Source organism: Bombus fervidus, chromosome 9 (assembly GCF_041682495.2).
Source record: "Bombus fervidus isolate BK054 chromosome 9, iyBomFerv1, whole genome shotgun sequence".
NCBI lineage: Eukaryota > Metazoa > Arthropoda > Insecta > Hymenoptera > Apidae > Bombus > Bombus fervidus.
Window position 1 is genome coordinate 7,517,675 of NC_091525.1, and position 19,330 is coordinate 7,537,004.

The window sequence follows — 19,330 nt, forward strand, 5'->3', positions numbered from 1 at the left end:
TATTTATAATTCACAGTATACCTGGAGGACTTTCTTAAATAGTTTGCTTGCATTGATGTGTCAGCAGCGCATTTTTTTGTAAGCCTAGCTTGTAATTTCATTTGTTAGGATAGCTACTAACTCGTACTTATTTTCTTTTATATATAATTACAAAAGCGAATAATCAAGCATTATTCTTGGGCAACTATTTAAAATAATAAAAATAAAATTTATAACGTTTTAAAAAGTGTATCTTTTTGTTCGGGGTGAGTTTTTGCAATGGCTCTTTGAATTCGTCTTGAAATTATCCTAGCTGTCGGCTTCATAATAGGACGTCCTTTAAAACCCACGGGTCTCTGATTTTTCTCTTCCTTCAATTTCAAAATTTGTTTCGCGCGTCTTGCTCGGAGTAATTTACTCTTTACGGCAGGTGTAGTCTTTGGGAGCTTGATCTGTAAATGTGAAATATTTTCGTTAGAATCTGTATGCATTAAACGAATATTATTCAATTTAACGTTAAACTTACTCCACGCTTCTCTGCTAGAGCAAGATCTTTCTGTTCTTGACGTTTCTTTGCTGTCAAAATTGCTGCACGTTTCAGAACAGCTGCATATGGATTGAGACGCAACATAGCACGCGTGTTGGTCAATGGGTTCAATTTCTTGACGCTACGGACCACCTTCTTCCTACAAGTTCAAGATTAATCTTGAGCAAATACATCGTAAGTGACATAATTATAAAATATTTATAAGCACTAAACATCAGAAATGGTTAAAAATTATAATCACTGTCAGTCAGTAACACGGACCATAAAATTCATCATGAATAAGATATGTATTCGTTGAAAATGTATAATAAAACGTAAATCTACATGCCTTGGTGCCCTCAGAACTTTACGAATTTCATGCGATTTCAGGAGTCTCGACAAATCCGTGTTCGCCATTTTCGGGTAAGGGAGATTATAATCCGCCTTAAGTTGGGATTCTTTGCGCCAAGTTCCGTAAAGAGCATCCAACTTCTCAAAGGCACATTTTGTCCAGATTACAAAACGTCCAACGTGGCCACCAGGTGCCAATTTAAGCAAGTTCATTTTGTTAATATTCATAAGGTCAATACCGGGAATGTTACGGAATGCCTTACGAATACCCTAAAAATATATGATCAAGACGAATATTAGCATTTTAATTTTGAAAAAATAATTAACTATCATTTTTTAGTTATTTGTATACCTGATCTTGACCATATACAATCAGAGGTCCACGTCGTTGAATGCGTCTGCGGTTACGCATTTTACCTTTGCCAGCACGGAAACGTTGAGACTTGTAAACCTATTAATAAAACGAAAGTATATTAGTTTCATCTAAATCAATATATTTTAATTGAATCTGTTCGATTAAAAATACCCCATCCTAGCAATTAATTCAGCTAGTCTAGAACGCCAATAATAACCGTATTTATTTAGCACCTGATAGGAGCACCTAAATTAAAATGGTTTTAACGAAGATACGGACATTCTACGGTGCAAAGATACAATTTTTGAAAGTATACTTACTTTTTGAATATCATTCCATGCCTTGATACGTCTTAGAAAGATAACAGCTTGTTTAGTCTTGTTATACTCCTGAATTTTGTCGGATACTACTAATGGAAATTCTGGAACTTCCTGAATCATATGACCTAAACATAAAAAAGAAATAGTATATATATTATCCTTTTCAAAGCAAACTACATATATTAGAACATTTACATAAATCAGCATAAAGCTATTAAAATAATCAACATCATTTCAGCAACACGGACCAAAGCTATTCATCGTTAAAATATTGCATATAAAGTAGGATTTATTACTACATCTCAGAGAATGCTATTTACCCTTAGATTGTACAAGAGCTGGGACACCAGATGCAGCAATAGCAGAAACAAGAGCGTATCTTTTCTGGTTAACATTAATTCGACGATGCCAGCGTCTCCATGGCTTCGTTGGAGCAAACATGCGTCCACCTCTACACATGTTACCGAAAGCACCCTGGCCAGAGCGGTGAGTACCACCACCACGTACACGAGGTATACGTGCTACAGCACGTCCAGTACCCCATGACTCAGCAGAGGTTTGATGACCTAACAAAACAAACCAACATTTAATAATTGCAAATTAGTTCTTGAAAAGATAAAAAAAAAGGCGAGTATAAAACAGTGTATACTCACCAGCTTCCTTGGATACACAATATGGCTGTCTACTATTCTTAGAGACTTGCTGGTGAACAAAATTCACGATATCGGGCCGAATAGGTGCTTTAAACACAGCCGGCAGGGAAATCGTTTCGCCTGACGATTCATTCTTATCGGTGTATACCGTAATAAGCGGTCGCGCCGTTGACAACGACTAAAAAATAAAAACAAAAATCAGAATGAAATACTAATCTACGTACAGCTATCGATAAATTTAAGATTAATTCTGAAAAAAAAAAGAGGAAAGTAAAGTAAAAAATTTCATGTTCTGATAGAATTATAAAAGATTTCTATTGACGGCACATGGCGAACTAAAAGATGGGAATCACGCATATTCAATGTAAACATATCTATATGTCGTAAAACTGCTTTATTCTACTGAATAGAATATTGCAAAAGAAAATATATGATGTCAGTAAAGTTACATTTAAACATATATCAAAACCAAGCCATGCAAATTTGTACGTTACAAGTCATTACACGTGGCCAACTATGAACTGTGTACAAGCTTTAATTCAAGATCAAATTCTTGGGAATTATTGCAAAATATAACAATAAAATTATACCTTTAAATATTAACCTTTAATGAATTCCAAATAAAATGCAGAATTTCTTACCATTTCGCGTTCTTTTCATAACTTTTCACGCATCAGACAAACTAACCACGCAGCTCGTACGCCTTACCTCGTCGTAATGGAAGAAGGACGCGAGTGGAAATTACGTGCCAAATTCGCGCATGCTCAGAATTCAACAATTCTTAAGTCATGTTTACAATTGTCTACATTATTTCATCTAAATATCTATATATAACAAATTTAACATACTCGAATAACAAAGAATTTATTTTTTTATTTGTAATATTTCCATTTAGTCGAATGTTTTTTATAGTAGAAATTATATTTTATTATTTGTGTATCCATAGTTATCTATCAATAGTATTACAATATGACGGGAAACGTTGAACTGTGATTGGTACAGATACATTCTTAAGTGAAGTTTGTTTAGTCGGAAGTACGTCATACAAAATTTAAACTTTGTCAGGGAATTACAATTGTACATTGACATTCAAAAGTATTTATTTGTTCAATTTCTTTAAATGGCGGGATAAGTTATAGTTGATGCATTACCATATATTGACCAAGGATACGATGAACCTGGAGTTAGAGAAGCAGTAAGTAATAGTTTTCTGTTATTTATAATAATTCTTTTGTTATAAATAATTATTAAATTGATTTTGAGGTTATGTTGTTTATATGAGCATATTAAATAAATTGCGAATTCATATGTGGTTATTAAATATTTTAGGCTTTGGCCATGGTTGAAGAAGAAACTCGTCGTTATAGACCGACAAAAAACTATTTAGAACATTTGCCATCATTAAATATTACTGCTTTTGAGACAGAGGTGATGAAACATGAATTTGAGCGAATGCAAAACCGTTTACCTATGGAAGTACTCAGTATGAAGCGCTATGAGTTACCTCCACCTCCACCAGGTAAAATGAATGATCTTGCAGCATGGAATGAAAGTGTCAAAAATAGCAGTGCACAATTGGAACATCAGGCTACCAGGTAAATGCTATGATTACTATTATATCTTTTTTATATTTTTGTTTAATATTTAAGTAATTACAAGATTGTGATGAGGATATAATGTTAAATTGGTGTATTATTGTAATGTTTAATAATAATGCAGAATTTGTAATCTTGAATTAATGATGGAATATGGATGCGAAGCATGGAAATCTTATTTGGAAGTATTAGTACAACTAGTGAGTCAAGCCCAAAAACAGCTACAAGCATTAAGGAAAAGAATTCAAGAGGTTAATTGGCAAAGAAAATCTATGCAAACTCAAGGTGGAGAAAAGTTAAGGGCATTAGAAGCACAATGGGTAGGACTAGTGTCAAAAAATTATGAGATTGAACAAGCGTGTGTTCACTTAGAAGAAGAAATACAGAAATCTATGATGAATAAGGGTGAGGGTGTAGAAATCAATGATGTGCCGGGCGAGGAAGAACCTGACATTCCAGAGAAAAGTGCAACTGAAGTTATGGCAACAAAAATGGATCAGCAAGAACAACAAAATCAAGAACCTTAAAATGTATATAAAATTGTGACTAATTATGTTTTGTATTTTATTATGTCGATATTATTTCAATACATTGATTATATTTAAAATTGACAGCGAACTACCGATCCTATTCGTCATTTCCGAAATAGGTTATATTATATGAAGTTATATACGATATCGTAAGGAACACAAGGTGTTATTTTATAAATTATTGCTGGATAAATACATTAACCTATGCTAGTAAGTTAATGTAAACAATGAATTAGTGCTGCGGAAGTTAATTTATTAAAAATATTATTAATCTTTCGTTATTGGTATTCAAAAATCGTCGAAGTGGTGTGAAAGAGGTTAATATTGCGGTATAATACACGAAAAAGATAAAATACTGTAAATATTTTAGAGATTTTAATTATATTTGCTTTTTACAGGTAGTTGGTATAATGCCGTATGGTATATCATGGACTCGATTTATTTCCCTTGTTTCATTAGCAGTTCTTATGACTGCGTCTGGCTCGCAAGCTGTGCATCTTATTATACAGGCCTCTTGACGATTTAGATGATTTGATAGAAGAGGCATTTCAGAAAAGACTCTTAGAACTAAAAGATCGTAAATAATATGTAATTAAATAAATTGATTCGGTTACTGCTATTAATTGTTTATCAATATTATAAATATTATAATATCAATTGTTTTAATAACCTATTAAAAAATAGGATCTTTTGTAAGGAGAAGTGAGGTTAAATTGACAGGGAAGAAATAATAAAGAAAACTAAAAAATGAATCAGCAACTTGAAGTTACACTCAAATTTTAATCACAATACGAGATTTAATAAAGCACAATTTATTTCATCATAGTTTACACATATCACGCTTTTCTTTAATGCTTGAAATATACATATTTACAAGATGAATATCATCGTCTATAAATGACACATAGTATCATGTAACAATTATTTATAATTCACAGTATACCTGGAGGACTTTCTTAAATAGTTTGCTTGCATTGATGTGTCAGCAGCGCATTTTTTTGTAAGCCTAGCTTGTAATTTCATTTGTTAGGATAGCTACTAACTCGTACTTATTTTCTTTTATATATAATTACAAAAGCGAATAATCAAGCATTATTCTTGGGCAACTATTTAAAATAATAAAAATAAAATTTATAACGTTTTAAAAAGTGTATCTTTTTGTTCGGGGTGAGTTTTTGCAATGGCTCTTTGAATTCGTCTTGAAATTATCCTAGCTGTCGGCTTCATAATAGGACGTCCTTTAAAACCCACGGGTCTCTGATTTTTCTCTTCCTTCAATTTCAAAATTTGTTTCGCGCGTCTTGCTCGGAGTAATTTACTCTTTACGGCAGGTGTAGTCTTTGGGAGCTTGATCTGTAAATGTGAAATATTTTCGTTAGAATCTGTATGCATTAAACGAATATTATTCAATTTAACGTTAAACTTACTCCACGCTTCTCTGCTAGAGCAAGATCTTTCTGTTCTTGACGTTTCTTTGCTGTCAAAATTGCTGCACGTTTCAGAACAGCTGCATATGGATTGAGACGCAACATAGCACGCGTGTTGGTCAATGGGTTCAATTTCTTGACGCTACGGACCACCTTCTTCCTACAAGTTCAAGATTAATCTTGAGCAAATACATCGTAAGTGACATAATTATAAAATATTTATAAGCACTAAACATCAGAAATGGTTAAAAATTATAATCACTGTCAGTCAGTAACACGGACCATAAAATTCATCATGAATAAGATATGTATTCGTTGAAAATGTATAATAAAACGTAAATCTACATGCCTTGGTGCCCTCAGAACTTTACGAATTTCATGCGATTTCAGGAGTCTCGACAAATCCGTGTTCGCCATTTTCGGGTAAGGGAGATTATAATCCGCCTTAAGTTGGGATTCTTTGCGCCAAGTTCCGTAAAGAGCATCCAACTTCTCAAAGGCACATTTTGTCCAGATTACAAAACGTCCAACGTGGCCACCAGGTGCCAATTTAAGCAAGTTCATTTTGTTAATATTCATAAGGTCAATACCGGGAATGTTACGGAATGCCTTACGAATACCCTAAAAATATATGATCAAGACGAATATTAGCATTTTAATTTTGAAAAAATAATTAACTATCATTTTTTAGTTATTTGTATACCTGATCTTGACCATATACAATCAGAGGTCCACGTCGTTGAATGCGTCTGCGGTTACGCATTTTACCTTTGCCAGCACGGAAACGTTGAGACTTGTAAACCTATTAATAAAACGAAAGTATATTAGTTTCATCTAAATCAATATATTTTAATTGAATCTGTTCGATTAAAAATACCCCATCCTAGCAATTAATTCAGCTAGTCTAGAACGCCAATAATAACCGTATTTATTTAGCACCTGATAGGAGCACCTAAATTAAAATGGTTTTAACGAAGATACGGACATTCTACGGTGCAAAGATACAATTTTTGAAAGTATACTTACTTTTTGAATATCATTCCATGCCTTGATACGTCTTAGAAAGATAACAGCTTGTTTAGTCTTGTTATACTCCTGAATTTTGTCGGATACTACTAATGGAAATTCTGGAACTTCCTGAATCATATGACCTAAACATAAAAAAGAAATAGTATATATATTATCCTTTTCAAAGCAAACTACATATATTAGAACATTTACATAAATCAGCATAAAGCTATTAAAATAATCAACATCATTTCAGCAACACGGACCAAAGCTATTCATCGTTAAAATATTGCATATAAAGTAGGATTTATTACTACATCTCAGAGAATGCTATTTACCCTTAGATTGTACAAGAGCTGGGACACCAGATGCAGCAATAGCAGAAACAAGAGCGTATCTTTTCTGGTTAACATTAATTCGACGATGCCAGCGTCTCCATGGCTTCGTTGGAGCAAACATGCGTCCACCTCTACACATGTTACCGAAAGCACCCTGGCCAGAGCGGTGAGTACCACCACCACGTACACGAGGTATACGTGCTACAGCACGTCCAGTACCCCATGACTCAGCAGAGGTTTGATGACCTAACAAAACAAACCAACATTTAATAATTGCAAATTAGTTCTTGAAAAGATAAAAAAAAAGGCGAGTATAAAACAGTGTATACTCACCAGCTTCCTTGGATACACAATATGGCTGTCTACTATTCTTAGAGACTTGCTGGTGAACAAAATTCACGATATCGGGCCGAATAGGTGCTTTAAACACAGCCGGCAGGGAAATCGTTTCGCCTGACGATTCATTCTTATCGGTGTATACCGTAATAAGCGGTCGCGCCGTTGATAACGACTAAAAAATAAAAACAAAAATCAGAATGAAATACTAATCTACGTACAGCTATCGATAAATTTAAGATTAATTCTGAAAAAAAAAAGAGGAAAGTAAAGTAAAAAATTTCATGTTCTGATAGAATTATAAAAGATTTCTATTGACGGCACATGGCGAACTAAAAGATGGGAATCACGCATATTCAATGTAAACATATCTATATGTCGTAAAACTGCTTTATTCTACTGAATAGAATATTGCAAAAGAAAATATATGATGTCAGTAAAGTTACATTTAAACATATATCAAAACCAAGCCATGCAAATTTGTACGTTACAAGTCATTACACGTGGCCAACTATGAACTGTGTACAAGCTTTAATTCAAGATCAAATTCTTGGGAATTATTGCAAAATATAACAATAAAATTATACCTTTAAATATTAACCTTTAATGAATTCCAAATAAAATGCAGAATTTCTTACCATTTCGCGTTCTTTTCATAACTTTTCACGCATCAGACAAACTAACCACGCAGCTCGTACGCCTTACCTCGTCGTAATGGAAGAAGGACGCGAGTGGAAATTACGTGCCAAATTCGCGCATGCTCAGAATTCAACAATTCTTAAGTCATGTTTACAATTGTCTACATTATTTCATCTAAATATCTATATATAACAAATTTAACATACTCGAATAACAAAGAATTTATTTTTTTATTTGTAATATTTCCATTTAGTCGAATGTTTTTTATAGTAGAAATTATATTTTATTATTTGTGTATCCATAGTTATCTATCAATAGTATTACAATATGACGGGAAACGTTGAACTGTGATTGGTACAGATACATTCTTAAGTGAAGTTTGTTTAGTCGGAAGTACGTCATACAAAATTTAAACTTTGTCAGGGAATTACAATTGTACATTGACATTCAAAAGTATTTATTTGTTCAATTTCTTTAAATGGCGGGATAAGTTATAGTTGATGCATTACCATATATTGACCAAGGATACGATGAACCTGGAGTTAGAGAAGCAGTAAGTAATAGTTTTCTGTTATTTATAATAATTCTTTTGTTATAAATAATTATTAAATTGATTTTGAGGTTATGTTGTTTATATGAGCATATTAAATAAATTGCGAATTCATATGTGGTTATTAAATATTTTAGGCTTTGGCCATGGTTGAAGAAGAAACTCGTCGTTATAGACCGACAAAAAACTATTTAGAACATTTGCCATCATTAAATATTACTGCTTTTGAGACAGAGGTGATGAAACATGAATTTGAGCGAATGCAAAACCGTTTACCTATGGAAGTACTCAGTATGAAGCGCTATGAGTTACCTCCACCTCCACCAGGTAAAATGAATGATCTTGCAGCATGGAATGAAAGTGTCAAAAATAGCAGTGCACAATTGGAACATCAGGCTACCAGGTAAATGCTATGATTACTATTATATCTTTTTTATATTTTTGTTTAATATTTAAGTAATTACAAGATTGTGATGAGGATATAATGTTAAATTGGTGTATTATTGTAATGTTTAATAATAATGCAGAATTTGTAATCTTGAATTAATGATGGAATATGGATGCGAAGCATGGAAATCTTATTTGGAAGTATTAGTACAACTAGTGAGTCAAGCCCAAAAACAGCTACAAGCATTAAGGAAAAGAATTCAAGAGGTTAATTGGCAAAGAAAATCTATGCAAACTCAAGGTGGAGAAAAGTTAAGGGCATTAGAAGCACAATGGGTAGGACTAGTGTCAAAAAATTATGAGATTGAACAAGCGTGTGTTCACTTAGAAGAAGAAATACAGAAATCTATGATGAATAAGGGTGAGGGTGTAGAAATCAATGATGTGCCGGGCGAGGAAGAACCTGACATTCCAGAGAAAAGTGCAACTGAAGTTATGGCAACAAAAATGGATCAGCAAGAACAACAAAATCAAGAACCTTAAAATGTATATAAAATTGTGACTAATTATGTTTTGTATTTTATTATGTCGATATTATTTCAATACATTGATTATATTTAAAATTGACAGCGAACTACCGATCCTATTCGTCATTTCCGAAATAGGTTATATTATATGAAGTTATATACGATATCGTAAGGAACACAAGGTGTTATTTTATAAATTATTGCTGGATAAATACATTAACCTATGCTAGTAAGTTAATGTAAACAATGAATTAGTGCTGCGGAAGTTAATTTATTAAAAATATTATTAATCTTTCGTTATTGGTATTCAAAAATCGTCGAAGTGGTGTGAAAGAGGTTAATATTGCGGTATAATACACGAAAAAGATAAAATACTGTAAATATTTTAGAGATTTTAATTATATTTGCTTTTTACAGGTAGTTGGTATAATGCCGTATGGTATATCATGGACTCGATTTATTTCCCTTGTTTCATTAGCAGTTCTTATGACTGCGTCTGGCTCGCAAGCTGTGCATCTTATATACAGGCCTCTTGACGATTTAGATGATTTGATAGAAGAGGCATTTCAGAAAAGACTCTTAGAACTAAAAGATCGTAAATAATATGTAATTAAATAAATTGATTCGGTTACTGCTATTAATTGTTTATCAATATTATAAATATTATAATATCAATTGTTTTAATAACCTATTAAAAAATAGGATCTTTTGTAAGGAGAAGTGAGGTTAAATTGACAGGGAAGAAATAATAACGAAAACTAAAAAATGAATCAGCAACTTGAAGTTACACTCAAATTTTAATCACAATACGAGATTTAATAAAGCACAATTTATTTCATCATAGTTTACACATATCACGCTTTTCTTTAATGCTTGAAATATACATATTTACAAGATGAATATCATCGTCTATAAATGACATATAGTATCATGTAACAATTATTTATAATTCACAGTATACCTGGAGGACTTTCTTAAATAGTTTGCTTGCATTGATGTGTCAGCAGCGCATTTTTGTGTAAGCCTAGCTTGTAATTTCATTTGTTAGGATAGCTACTAACTCGTACTTATTTTCTTTTATATATAATTACAAAAGCGAATAATCAAGCATTATTCTTGGGCAACTATTCGTGTAGAAAAATACGTAAATTTTTATCTCCGTTTCGATCGTTTTATAACGAAGGGAAGGATAGTTTAAAAACACTCGTAGAGCCCGTATTGATCGATTTCGATTAATCACTAAATTGTCATAATGATGTCTCGCTGGCGCCAGAACTCTGTGATTGGAGTGGTAAATTTGTTTTATATCCTGTAGATTCCTCCTCTAGCAATGCTATCCGTTGTTTTAGAGATTTTACCTATAAATTAATCATACGTGTAAAAAAAAAAAAAAAAAAAATTGAAAGTTGTAACTAAGTAGTTTAGTTACATGTTACATCACTAATTTTGATTAGGGTGATAAAATGCAACTGCGCAGAATCAGACAGCTCGATACTGAAAGTACAAGATGGCGACAGTCATATGGCAGAAGCGGCAGCGTGCGGTGTACTGTAAAAATGCCGATCTTACCAAAATTCAACATAAAGAGAACGATAAGGAGAACTTTAAATAAAGTGCCTGGAAAATCTTTAGGGGAATTTCGATTTTTACCCATAATGTTTTTAATGGGTGGTTTGTTAGAGTTCGTTATGATACACTGGCATGTCGGAGAGGTTAACTTCTATAGAACATATAAAAAAAAAAGAATAGAAGAAGCAGTTGAACGAAGATTAGCAGAAATGAATGCACAAGTGAATAGATAAATGTGTATCGTAGCAAATAGTAGTAACAAAATAATGAACGAAGATGGAGCATGTGCGCATTTGCAATAGCAAATTTTTGAATATAACATTTAACATCAACATCTCGCTTTCACAGCGATGAAGCTTTTAATAATGCATTATACTTTTATAAGTCTTTTGAAGACTAATATTACGAAGATGCAAAGAATGTAATTTATGCAAACACATGTACAAAGTGTAATAAATTGTTTTACAGATGTATAAACACGATATCTAGCAGTTCTTCTTAACTTCCTTCATATCACACACCACATTTACACTTGTTCATACCTGAGCAGCATGTCTCTCCACCATGCCCAACATTTGTTGCTCCAGCTTTTTTAATCTGGATTGATATTTTTTCTTAGACTTCTCTAAAGTTTGTACCAGAGCTCTAAAAACAAAGTTAAAAAATAAGATTTTTCGATCGATTGTAAATCTACCATTATACGTAATTCAATTACCCATTAGCTCTTTTCAAATCGTTAACAAGCTCAGCAGACTGTTGATGCCTCAGTTCAGAGTTTTTATTAACTTTGTCTAAAGTGGATACTAATTCCTGTAGACGTTCCTTTAGCCTAGCTTCTCGACCTAGTGCCTCTATCAACTCAGATTCTATGCCTTCGCTCTCGTTATCGCTTAAACCTCGATCCTAAACGTAATTTATATCATACGCGTCATTAAATCAAGAAAGAGATTTTTGTTTTAAATAGTCATTACGTATTTACTTTATTCGTAGCCATAGCCAGCATGGCCTCTGTATCGCTGAGCTGACCCTGAAGATGTTCGATAGCAGCATGCTGAGCTGCGATTTGTGTATCACGTGCGTTTAATTTCAATTCTATGGTAGCTCGTTCCTTTTCCAGTAGGAAGACTCGTGCCCGTAGTTCCGCCTTGTCCTCTCTCATAGCCATCAATTCCTGTACAAAATTGACTACATTTATTTTTAGAACTTCCAAGAATTCGAAGCTAATCGTCGTCTCGGACGGACCTGCATAAGTACAGCTGTTTCTAAATCTAATTTCCGGGCTTCGGCGAGGGAAATTGTATTCTTTGAATTCAATGGTTCAGCGTGAACACTTTCTAACTCCACTACAGTCGATCTGACCATGGCTCGTTCTCCTTTGAGTCTACTAATGTGCCTTCTGAGTCTTTGCTCGTCTTCCACTGACCAAGCCACCTCAGACCTGAAGATACCAGATTATTAAGAAAAATTACAAGCTCCTCGAGATTTGGCAATGTACTCACTCGTCTGATAAAACTATACTATCTTCCCACGGCGCGTTTAGAGTATTCATACATTCGTTCTCCAATTTATTCAACACATGATATGCTACGTGTTCAGCCGCTCTTCTGTTATCGATCGTGATGCTGTTCCTTTCTGTCGACAGAGCGATTTCGCTTTCTAGTAACGCAACCAGGACGTCGTAAGCTTCTATCGCGCGATCACTATAGGAGAGTGCCAATCGCAACGCGGTTGCATTCGACTCGTACTTTCCAACTAGGAGACTCAATCTGGAATAGAGAAACACATATACATATTTCTATACATACTTTTATACATATATTCATACATATTTTTTACATACTTGTATAGTAAATGGCACATGATGAAGTTGTAAAATCAATTAGTATTCAAAATATCTACAGTGCAAAAATGTGCAGAATGCATATAATGTGCAAAAATGTATTAAATATACAAAGTAAGATACATATTATAATATTTAATAAGTAAAATTTTTATCCAGGTTTCATTTTTTCCTATCATTATGATAAAAATACAAATATGATTATAATTTTAAACGACAACTGACACATAGATATCTGGCGTTTAGCCCTAGCTACAGCTAAATTAATAGCTGATCCTACTTAATGTTTCAGTTTACGGCTTCACCACGTTACTAACGATACTTCGTATTTCACAATTGGAACACAAAAATACCTGTCACATTGCGCTTTACTCTCGTGCAAAGTCAACGCAAGGACAGCGTTATTTGCTCGCGCGTGTTCCAACCTGCTATTTAACCTTTCCGTCTCCACTTCGAATTGTTTCTCGGATCCATTCAATTCCTGAAGATTCGAGTGCTCCAAAAGGTCCGAGACCAGATGTTCAGCCACCATCGTGGAACATACCTATTTAAATTACCAAAAAGTTATTAAATGCAAACAGACACAAATTCGTTATTTTTCTATAACTCTTGCAAACAGTTTCTGTCAATTTTTATCGTGTATTTTAGATCACGAATTTTGATGGGTCAATCCATTTCCTACTAATTCCTCATATTTATAAACGAGGCTGCATCTGATCGTCCTGGCTGTATTCGTCAAAGAACGAGACCATTGCAACTACAAGCTAAGAGTGGAAAGCACGAACAACCAGAGACGATAACGTACCCCCAGGTTGGTAATATCAGGTCCTGTGATGTGCCTCTCGTCGGTCCTCCTGAGTCTTACCCTCTCGGCTATTTTAAGAACCGGAGCCTCCTCCCTCGTTACGCTCTTTGTCGGCGGTGTCTGCAGGGGTGGCAAGAGTGGCGAGCAAGGTGCACTCAAAGGTTCCGGCGAACTGGTGTTGCCTCTTGTCTGCGGAAATCAAAGGAGCACGAGGAGAACATTACAGTCGGAAGGGTTGATAAATATTTTTGTGAAAGTGTTGGGCTGATCAAAGGCTGGCCAAAGCACGGGGGTAACTGTGCAAAAAATTCGTTCGGCATTCAACGGTTCGTTCCAAAGGGGGGAGAAGGAAAATGCATTTCGGGTGCATCGAGATGAAAAGAACGATCTTCTTTTCATCGCCGACGAAAACTCAGTTCAGCTCGTTGCTAAACTGTAACATCATATAACGTCTCTATACGTCGAGACCATGCGGAGGGTGCGCGTATTTAGCAGCACGTTACAATAGGTCGGATCGTGCTACCCACTCGTATTTCTCTGCGGGGCGACTCGCTGTCAGCCTGTTGCCTCTGATTGTTAGCCTGATTCTTGAAATTAGCCAGCTGAGCCTGTAAGCTCGCGATCTCCGCTCGAAGGGCTGTGACCTCTTCTTGTAACGCTGCCACGGCCACGCTTTGGCACGAGGCTGCCTGTTGTGTTGGCTCCGGAGTTGGTAACGCCGCCGGACTGTCTAGCTGTTCTCTTCCATTCTGTCGATGTAAATGATCGTTTAATCGCGACTATATTACGCGCAAGATCTAGCAACTCGTCCGAGTTAAGGAACTTCTTCGGATTCGATTTCGAGTCTATTTTGCATAGTTTGAAAGTTCTACGTCTGTTACGAACATTTTACAGTTTGCAAAATTTTAAACGCGTTTCCCAGACTTTCCAGGCAATTACGCTACTACCTTCTAAGTTTTACCGAACAAGTTTGTAATCCTTTGATAGACATACCTCGGCGGTGCGTGGCTCGATGTCCTCGCAGCAGCTGGAATCGGCATCTCCCAATGTACGATCTCCATCACCCTGAATGTCACCTCCACCTTCGCTCTCTTCCACCGGGTTAGTGATTGACCCCTCCGCGTCTCTGCTTGTCTCTATTTCTAAATTGATAGAAAAGGGTCAAACGAAACAGAACAAAGTCTTCGAACGAAGTGTTTAAGAGCTGCTATAATCATCAATGGGAACGGCGAATTAAAACTACAATTTATTCAATTGGTCGTTTTACGAAGAAATCTGCTCGAATTATTTTGCTAATTTATCTCTCTGCGACTCGTCATAAGACACACACCATGCAAGGCGTATAAATGCCATCGTGTTTTCCAACTTACTCAACAACCTAATAATTCACAAGAAAAAAATATTCAATTGGCAAAAGTTACTCAATAAGTTACTGTAAAATACAATATAAAACGGACACACCATGATCGGGAGAAATATAAATTTCTGCACGAAGAATCTCGAATTTTGGCGACGTCGTTGGACACCGTGAAACGAACGGCGAAGCGGCTTCCCAGCGGGGAACGCGTTGAAACATCAAACGGCCTCGGTCCATAAATCTCTGTCGGAGGGAGGTAGAGACCGAGCACGGTGCACAGATTTACGGAATCGGTCGTTTCGTTCTCTCCCTTACCGGACTCATCCTCCTCGGCAATTACGGTAGCGCGATGCCTCTCGAGCTGTCTGCCGAGCTCAGCGATCACGGAATGCAACTCGGTCAGCCTCTCCTCGTGCCTCGCCGCTTGCTGCTCTGCCCTCTGTTCCGCTCGCGCGGCTTGCACCTCCGCGCGGACCAGAGCCGCCTCGGTCGCCTCCCTGGCTCGTGTCGCCGCCACCAGCCTTGAATTCAGCTCGGCTACCTCGGACCGCAGCGATGATAACGCGGCCGCATGCAGCTGCAACAGAACCGACCACCCTCGGATCAATCATCCACCATATTTCATCGCTGATGAAATTTCTTCGTTGTTTTGGTTTTGTTCGACAGAAAGCTTTCAGGGTGTTGGAGGGATGTTGGAACTTTGTATTCGGAATTGGACTTTTGTATTTGAAAAGAGGCTTACTCTTCGAGACGAAATTTGATGTAATTTTGTGGGACGAGACGGTAGATTTGAAATAGGAAATCTTTTAGCTTGAGGAAATCATGCGATTGGAAGATACAGATTCTGGTACATAGGAGATCTTCGCTGCTGATAGACGTGATGTTCGGCGATTAGTATAACAATGTGAGTGTGAATTAGGTATATGGTCGAGGAATAAAAAACTGAAAAAACCTTCAATGACCGAAAGAAACGAACAGCTTCTTTCGAAGAGGAGTGTCAGCTCACTTTCCTAGAAGATTCTTCGCTTAAAAGGCTCGATGACAGTCAGTTGATAAAAGTTTCAAGATTCGATCAGGATCGATAATTAAAAAGATCCTGTGATATTATAATTCGAAGATTTCCATGAGTTTGCCTCGTCTCGTGACGCAACCTGTCTTGGCCGAGATAGATCGTTCTGTTCGCAAGACAAACGCGCAAGGATCTTCCTGATTGCAAACTACGTTTTGGAAGAATACCGTACGGCAGTCATTTTGATCAATTTTCTGTCTCTATCAGCCTTGACTGTCGGATAAATTCCTACTTACGATGAATTGCAATATATTATGCAGAAATCTTAGTCAAGGAAAGAATAATTGACTAATTTTACGTCTTGTCGAGGTCAACCTTGAACACGGTCGTCCACTCACTTTGCCATTAGCTGATCAATTTTAAATAAACATTGTCTCGTTTCGAAGCGAGAAATGCATCTTTGCTAGTTTTACAAAATTTCTAGAAATATTAGGAATTGGTTATTTCGACTACCATTCTCTTTCCAAGTATCAAATATCGTTAATTATCGATCATCATTATTACGACTCATTGAAGCTAAACATTACGAATTTGTGATTTTAATAACAAGTCCGATACCATCGACGTTAATTCCAAATATAATTCCTCACATTTACGAAGAAACGTCTATTTTGTCAAGGAATTTGTTAAAGAGCAAAAGCAGCTGGTAGCAGCGGATCGTCGCGCTGTTTCCGCAAATAGATGTCCCAGACGCGATTCTTCTTATTACCGGTGGTCCTCATTAATTTCGCCGTATTCGCGGTATTCCGAACACGAACACAGAAAACAGGGAAAAAGAAGAAAAGTGGAAAAATGCGTAGGAACTGGCGGATACCTGTTTGCGAGGCATCGTTCCTCGCGGAGTGCCCTTCGCGAGGGCAACCGTGCATGACGAACATTACAAGACGACGAGCCGCTAATGATTCCTGGCCATGTGATAACATACACCGATCAAGAGGGGAAGAGAAAAATACCGAGAGATCCGTATAAGAATCACGACCCGTAATTACGAAGTATCATTCAAGAGTCGTCCTCTTATCGAGAAAGAGGAAAAGGATCGTGTGCGTATCTCACGTGTACTCTCGACGACAGGTAAACTAGTTTTGTCACCAGGCTTGCTCACGACACGTACCAGGCATTTATTTTATTTTATTTTTTTTTTTTTTTTTGTCTATTTAACTTCTTTTCCTCTTGTATTTCCAGATCTCAACGCGTTACTTTTTTCCGTTATGGTAGATGAGATCAACGATTTACGTTTTACTCGGAAAATCGATTTGATTGCTTTCAATTTCATACTACGTCGAAAGCATAGACTTGCTGGCTTTTGTTCGAACCTCTAATACCTTATTCTTCGATGAGATATCGTTAAATGCGCGCGAAGTTGTTTTAGAATTTTCTCTAAAAGCCACAGCTTTTATCTGGAACTTTATTCTTAATAACAAGTGTCACTTTTCGGTAAATTTGTGGTACCTGTATGAGAATATTACTGAATTTTCGAACTAATAGTGAACTATCGATTAGAGGCAATGCTTAATACGCTTTAGCTCGATTTATATTTACTTGTAATTAATATTCAGTATACTTGACGTAGATTACGAATTTCAAACTGCGTGTATTTTAATTATTTTAATACCTTCAACGTTCGTTGCTTAACATTTTCATCTTTGAAGCAAATATAAAAATTGTCCTAAGACTTTTGACCGCAGATGTACGTAACTTCTTACGCAAGTAATTAATTATAAATTCAACTTCTGTTTAAAAAATTAACTATAATATACACGTTCTTTTATATTACACTGGAATTAAATTTTCTGATTTATAGTTCAATCGAAATTGAGCAATTTGAAGATTAAGAACTTTTCAAACAAAACAGATCCACAAGCTTCCACAATTACGAATATGCAAATTCTGTTATTGCATATTATTGGTATCGTCACATATTTAGCTTAGAACATTTTAGTGAAAATACCTTGATACCTCGGGGTACCACGAGAATATAAAGAATTAATACACTTTCAGAACATTCTACAGGACTTAGTAGAGGAAGATGAGGTTTCCCATGATCTTGGCGTTCATCCTGGCAATATTCTGTGCAATAGTTATGGCGCAAAATGACGATCAAATCGTTCGATTGCCAGGCAAAAGCTGCAAAGATGCTCCACCTTGTCCGAATGGCCGATCCTGCATGATGGTTGCTCCTCCTTGTAATTCGGACAACTGCGACAAGAATCCAGTGCCTTCGTGTGGCCGGAAGTTGTGAATGTCCCAGTACCGTAAAAGATACAAGTGGTCTTCGACTAAGCCATTGGTCATCTTGCTCGTTCATCGATTCACGCGTATGTTAATGGAAGTTGCAATAAACGTATGACGTAACCGTGGTGCCGTTGCAAAATGAAGTAATTTCACGCTCTATTCCTGCTTACTTTCTTTCGCCAATTAGACGCGACGCGATTTGACTCAAAATTCCGTACTCGAGCGGAAAGAAAACTTACGGATAGCTGACAATTCACATACTTATGACTCTTTGGATTTTGATCTGATTTTTAAGATCGAAACCCGAAGATACGCGCACGTCACGTGAAAGTTTAAAATTGACAACTGACACAGAGCTAATCCATTCGTGTAGAACGATGAGTCAGACTTGCCGCGAACGATTTTCAATTTCCCATACAAAATCCATCCGATTATCCTATTTGACGCGTAATGATGAAATTCTAAAAACGAAGCCTATAACCCGCAACTCGTCGCTCGTTAACTATCTAATGTTAGCAAATTATTGTGCAAGAGAGTGCACAGGTGTGAGGCGTGCATTTCTGCAGTTCTATTTAGCGCTATTTGCTCGGTTAAAGCGCATACGCGCGAGAAGCCAATGATTGCGTCAGAGCAAAATGTTTAAATAACTGGATATAAGTAATAAACGGAATGTTCGAATAAGAGGACGCAACACGTGCGTCGATAGGAGCAAATGGTCGCGTCGATGTTCACGTAATCACGTAAACGCCAGGTTATTCGTTTAGTCTGACAAGAATCGAGTGGAGTTTGTTGCACAACGAGTCGCCGGTCGTGTCATGTCGACAAAACGAGCCTGGTCACCAAGTGAATTCTTCGCAATGACTCACCAGGCGTTTACCAAAGAAGACAGCTTGCACGGGCTTCTACCTTCTCGTGTTCTTCTTGCCATGCGTGTTTC

The 19,330-nt window shown here is 36.2% G+C and overlaps 5 protein-coding genes and 2 pseudogenes across 8 annotated transcripts in view; 4 read left to right on the forward strand and 3 right to left on the reverse strand.

Moving 5' to 3' along the window:
* Positions 1-209: 209 nt before the first annotated feature.
* LOC139990603 (large ribosomal subunit protein uL4-like) lies at positions 210-2,315 on the reverse strand. Its single transcript, XM_072010000.1, has 7 exons — positions 2,185-2,315; positions 1,852-2,097; positions 1,532-1,656; positions 1,209-1,307; positions 855-1,126; positions 506-665; positions 210-431 (listed from the first exon to the last, which is right to left on the reverse strand). Exons 2-7 carry the CDS (start codon positions 1,988-1,990, stop codon positions 210-212), a joined length of 1,017 nt encoding a protein of 338 aa, XP_071866101.1. The 5' UTR covers positions 1,991-2,097; positions 2,185-2,315.
* Positions 2,316-3,304: 989 nt separating this feature from the next.
* Positions 3,305-4,386, forward strand: LOC139990604 (pre-mRNA-splicing factor SPF27-like; annotated as a pseudogene).
* Positions 4,387-5,440: 1,054 nt separating this feature from the next.
* On the reverse strand, positions 5,441-8,135 carry LOC139990779 (large ribosomal subunit protein uL4-like). The gene is made up of 8 exons (XM_072010283.1): positions 8,057-8,135; positions 7,416-7,593; positions 7,083-7,328; positions 6,763-6,887; positions 6,440-6,538; positions 6,086-6,357; positions 5,737-5,896; positions 5,441-5,662 (listed from the first exon to the last, which is right to left on the reverse strand). The coding sequence occupies exons 1-8, from the start codon at positions 8,057-8,059 to the stop codon at positions 5,441-5,443; spliced, it is 1,305 nt and encodes a 434-aa protein (XP_071866384.1). The 5' UTR covers positions 8,060-8,135.
* A 400-nt stretch (positions 8,136-8,535) lies between these two features.
* On the forward strand, positions 8,536-9,617 carry LOC139990780 (pre-mRNA-splicing factor SPF27-like; annotated as a pseudogene).
* Sloth2 (ubiquinol-cytochrome c reductase complex assembly factor 6 sloth 2) lies at positions 9,419-10,158 on the forward strand. 3 transcript variants are annotated; one of them, XM_072010284.1, is made up of 3 exons: positions 9,424-9,540; positions 9,625-9,857; positions 9,939-10,158. In XM_072010284.1, the coding sequence occupies exon 3, from the start codon at positions 9,951-9,953 to the stop codon at positions 10,122-10,124; it is 174 nt and encodes a 57-aa protein (XP_071866385.1). In that variant the 5' UTR covers positions 9,424-9,540; positions 9,625-9,857; positions 9,939-9,950; the 3' UTR covers positions 10,125-10,158. The 3 variants fall into 3 exon arrangements, with proteins under 3 accessions (XP_071866387.1, XP_071866385.1, XP_071866386.1); XM_072010285.1 differs by having other exon boundaries at positions 9,625-9,703; XM_072010286.1 differs by lacking the exon at positions 9,625-9,857 and having other exon boundaries at positions 9,419-9,540.
* Positions 10,159-10,335: 177 nt separating this feature from the next.
* Positions 10,336-19,330, reverse strand: part of LOC139990785 (colorectal mutant cancer protein) — a 59,236-nt gene continuing 50,241 nt past the window's right edge. For both annotated transcript variants that reach the window (XM_072010291.1, XM_072010292.1), the window contains 11 exons: positions 15,408-15,669; positions 14,729-14,877; positions 14,263-14,484; positions 13,736-13,924; positions 13,284-13,474; positions 12,590-12,856; positions 12,333-12,528; positions 12,070-12,261; positions 11,806-11,993; positions 11,633-11,735; positions 10,336-10,879 (listed from right to left, as the gene is read on the reverse strand). In XM_072010291.1, the coding sequence (XP_071866392.1) occupies positions 10,769-10,879; positions 11,633-11,735; positions 11,806-11,993; positions 12,070-12,261; positions 12,333-12,528; positions 12,590-12,856; positions 13,284-13,474; positions 13,736-13,924; positions 14,263-14,484; positions 14,729-14,877; positions 15,408-15,669 (2,070 nt within the window). In that variant the 3' untranslated portion in view covers positions 10,336-10,768. The remainder of the gene's footprint in view (positions 10,880-11,632; positions 11,736-11,805; positions 11,994-12,069; positions 12,262-12,332; positions 12,529-12,589; positions 12,857-13,283; positions 13,475-13,735; positions 13,925-14,262; positions 14,485-14,728; positions 14,878-15,407; positions 15,670-19,330) is intronic.
* Positions 10,970-11,572, forward strand: LOC139990802 (ubiquinol-cytochrome c reductase complex assembly factor 5-like). The gene has a single exon (XM_072010322.1). The coding sequence runs from the start codon at positions 10,985-10,987 to the stop codon at positions 11,321-11,323; it is 339 nt and encodes a 112-aa protein (XP_071866423.1). The 5' UTR covers positions 10,970-10,984; the 3' UTR covers positions 11,324-11,572.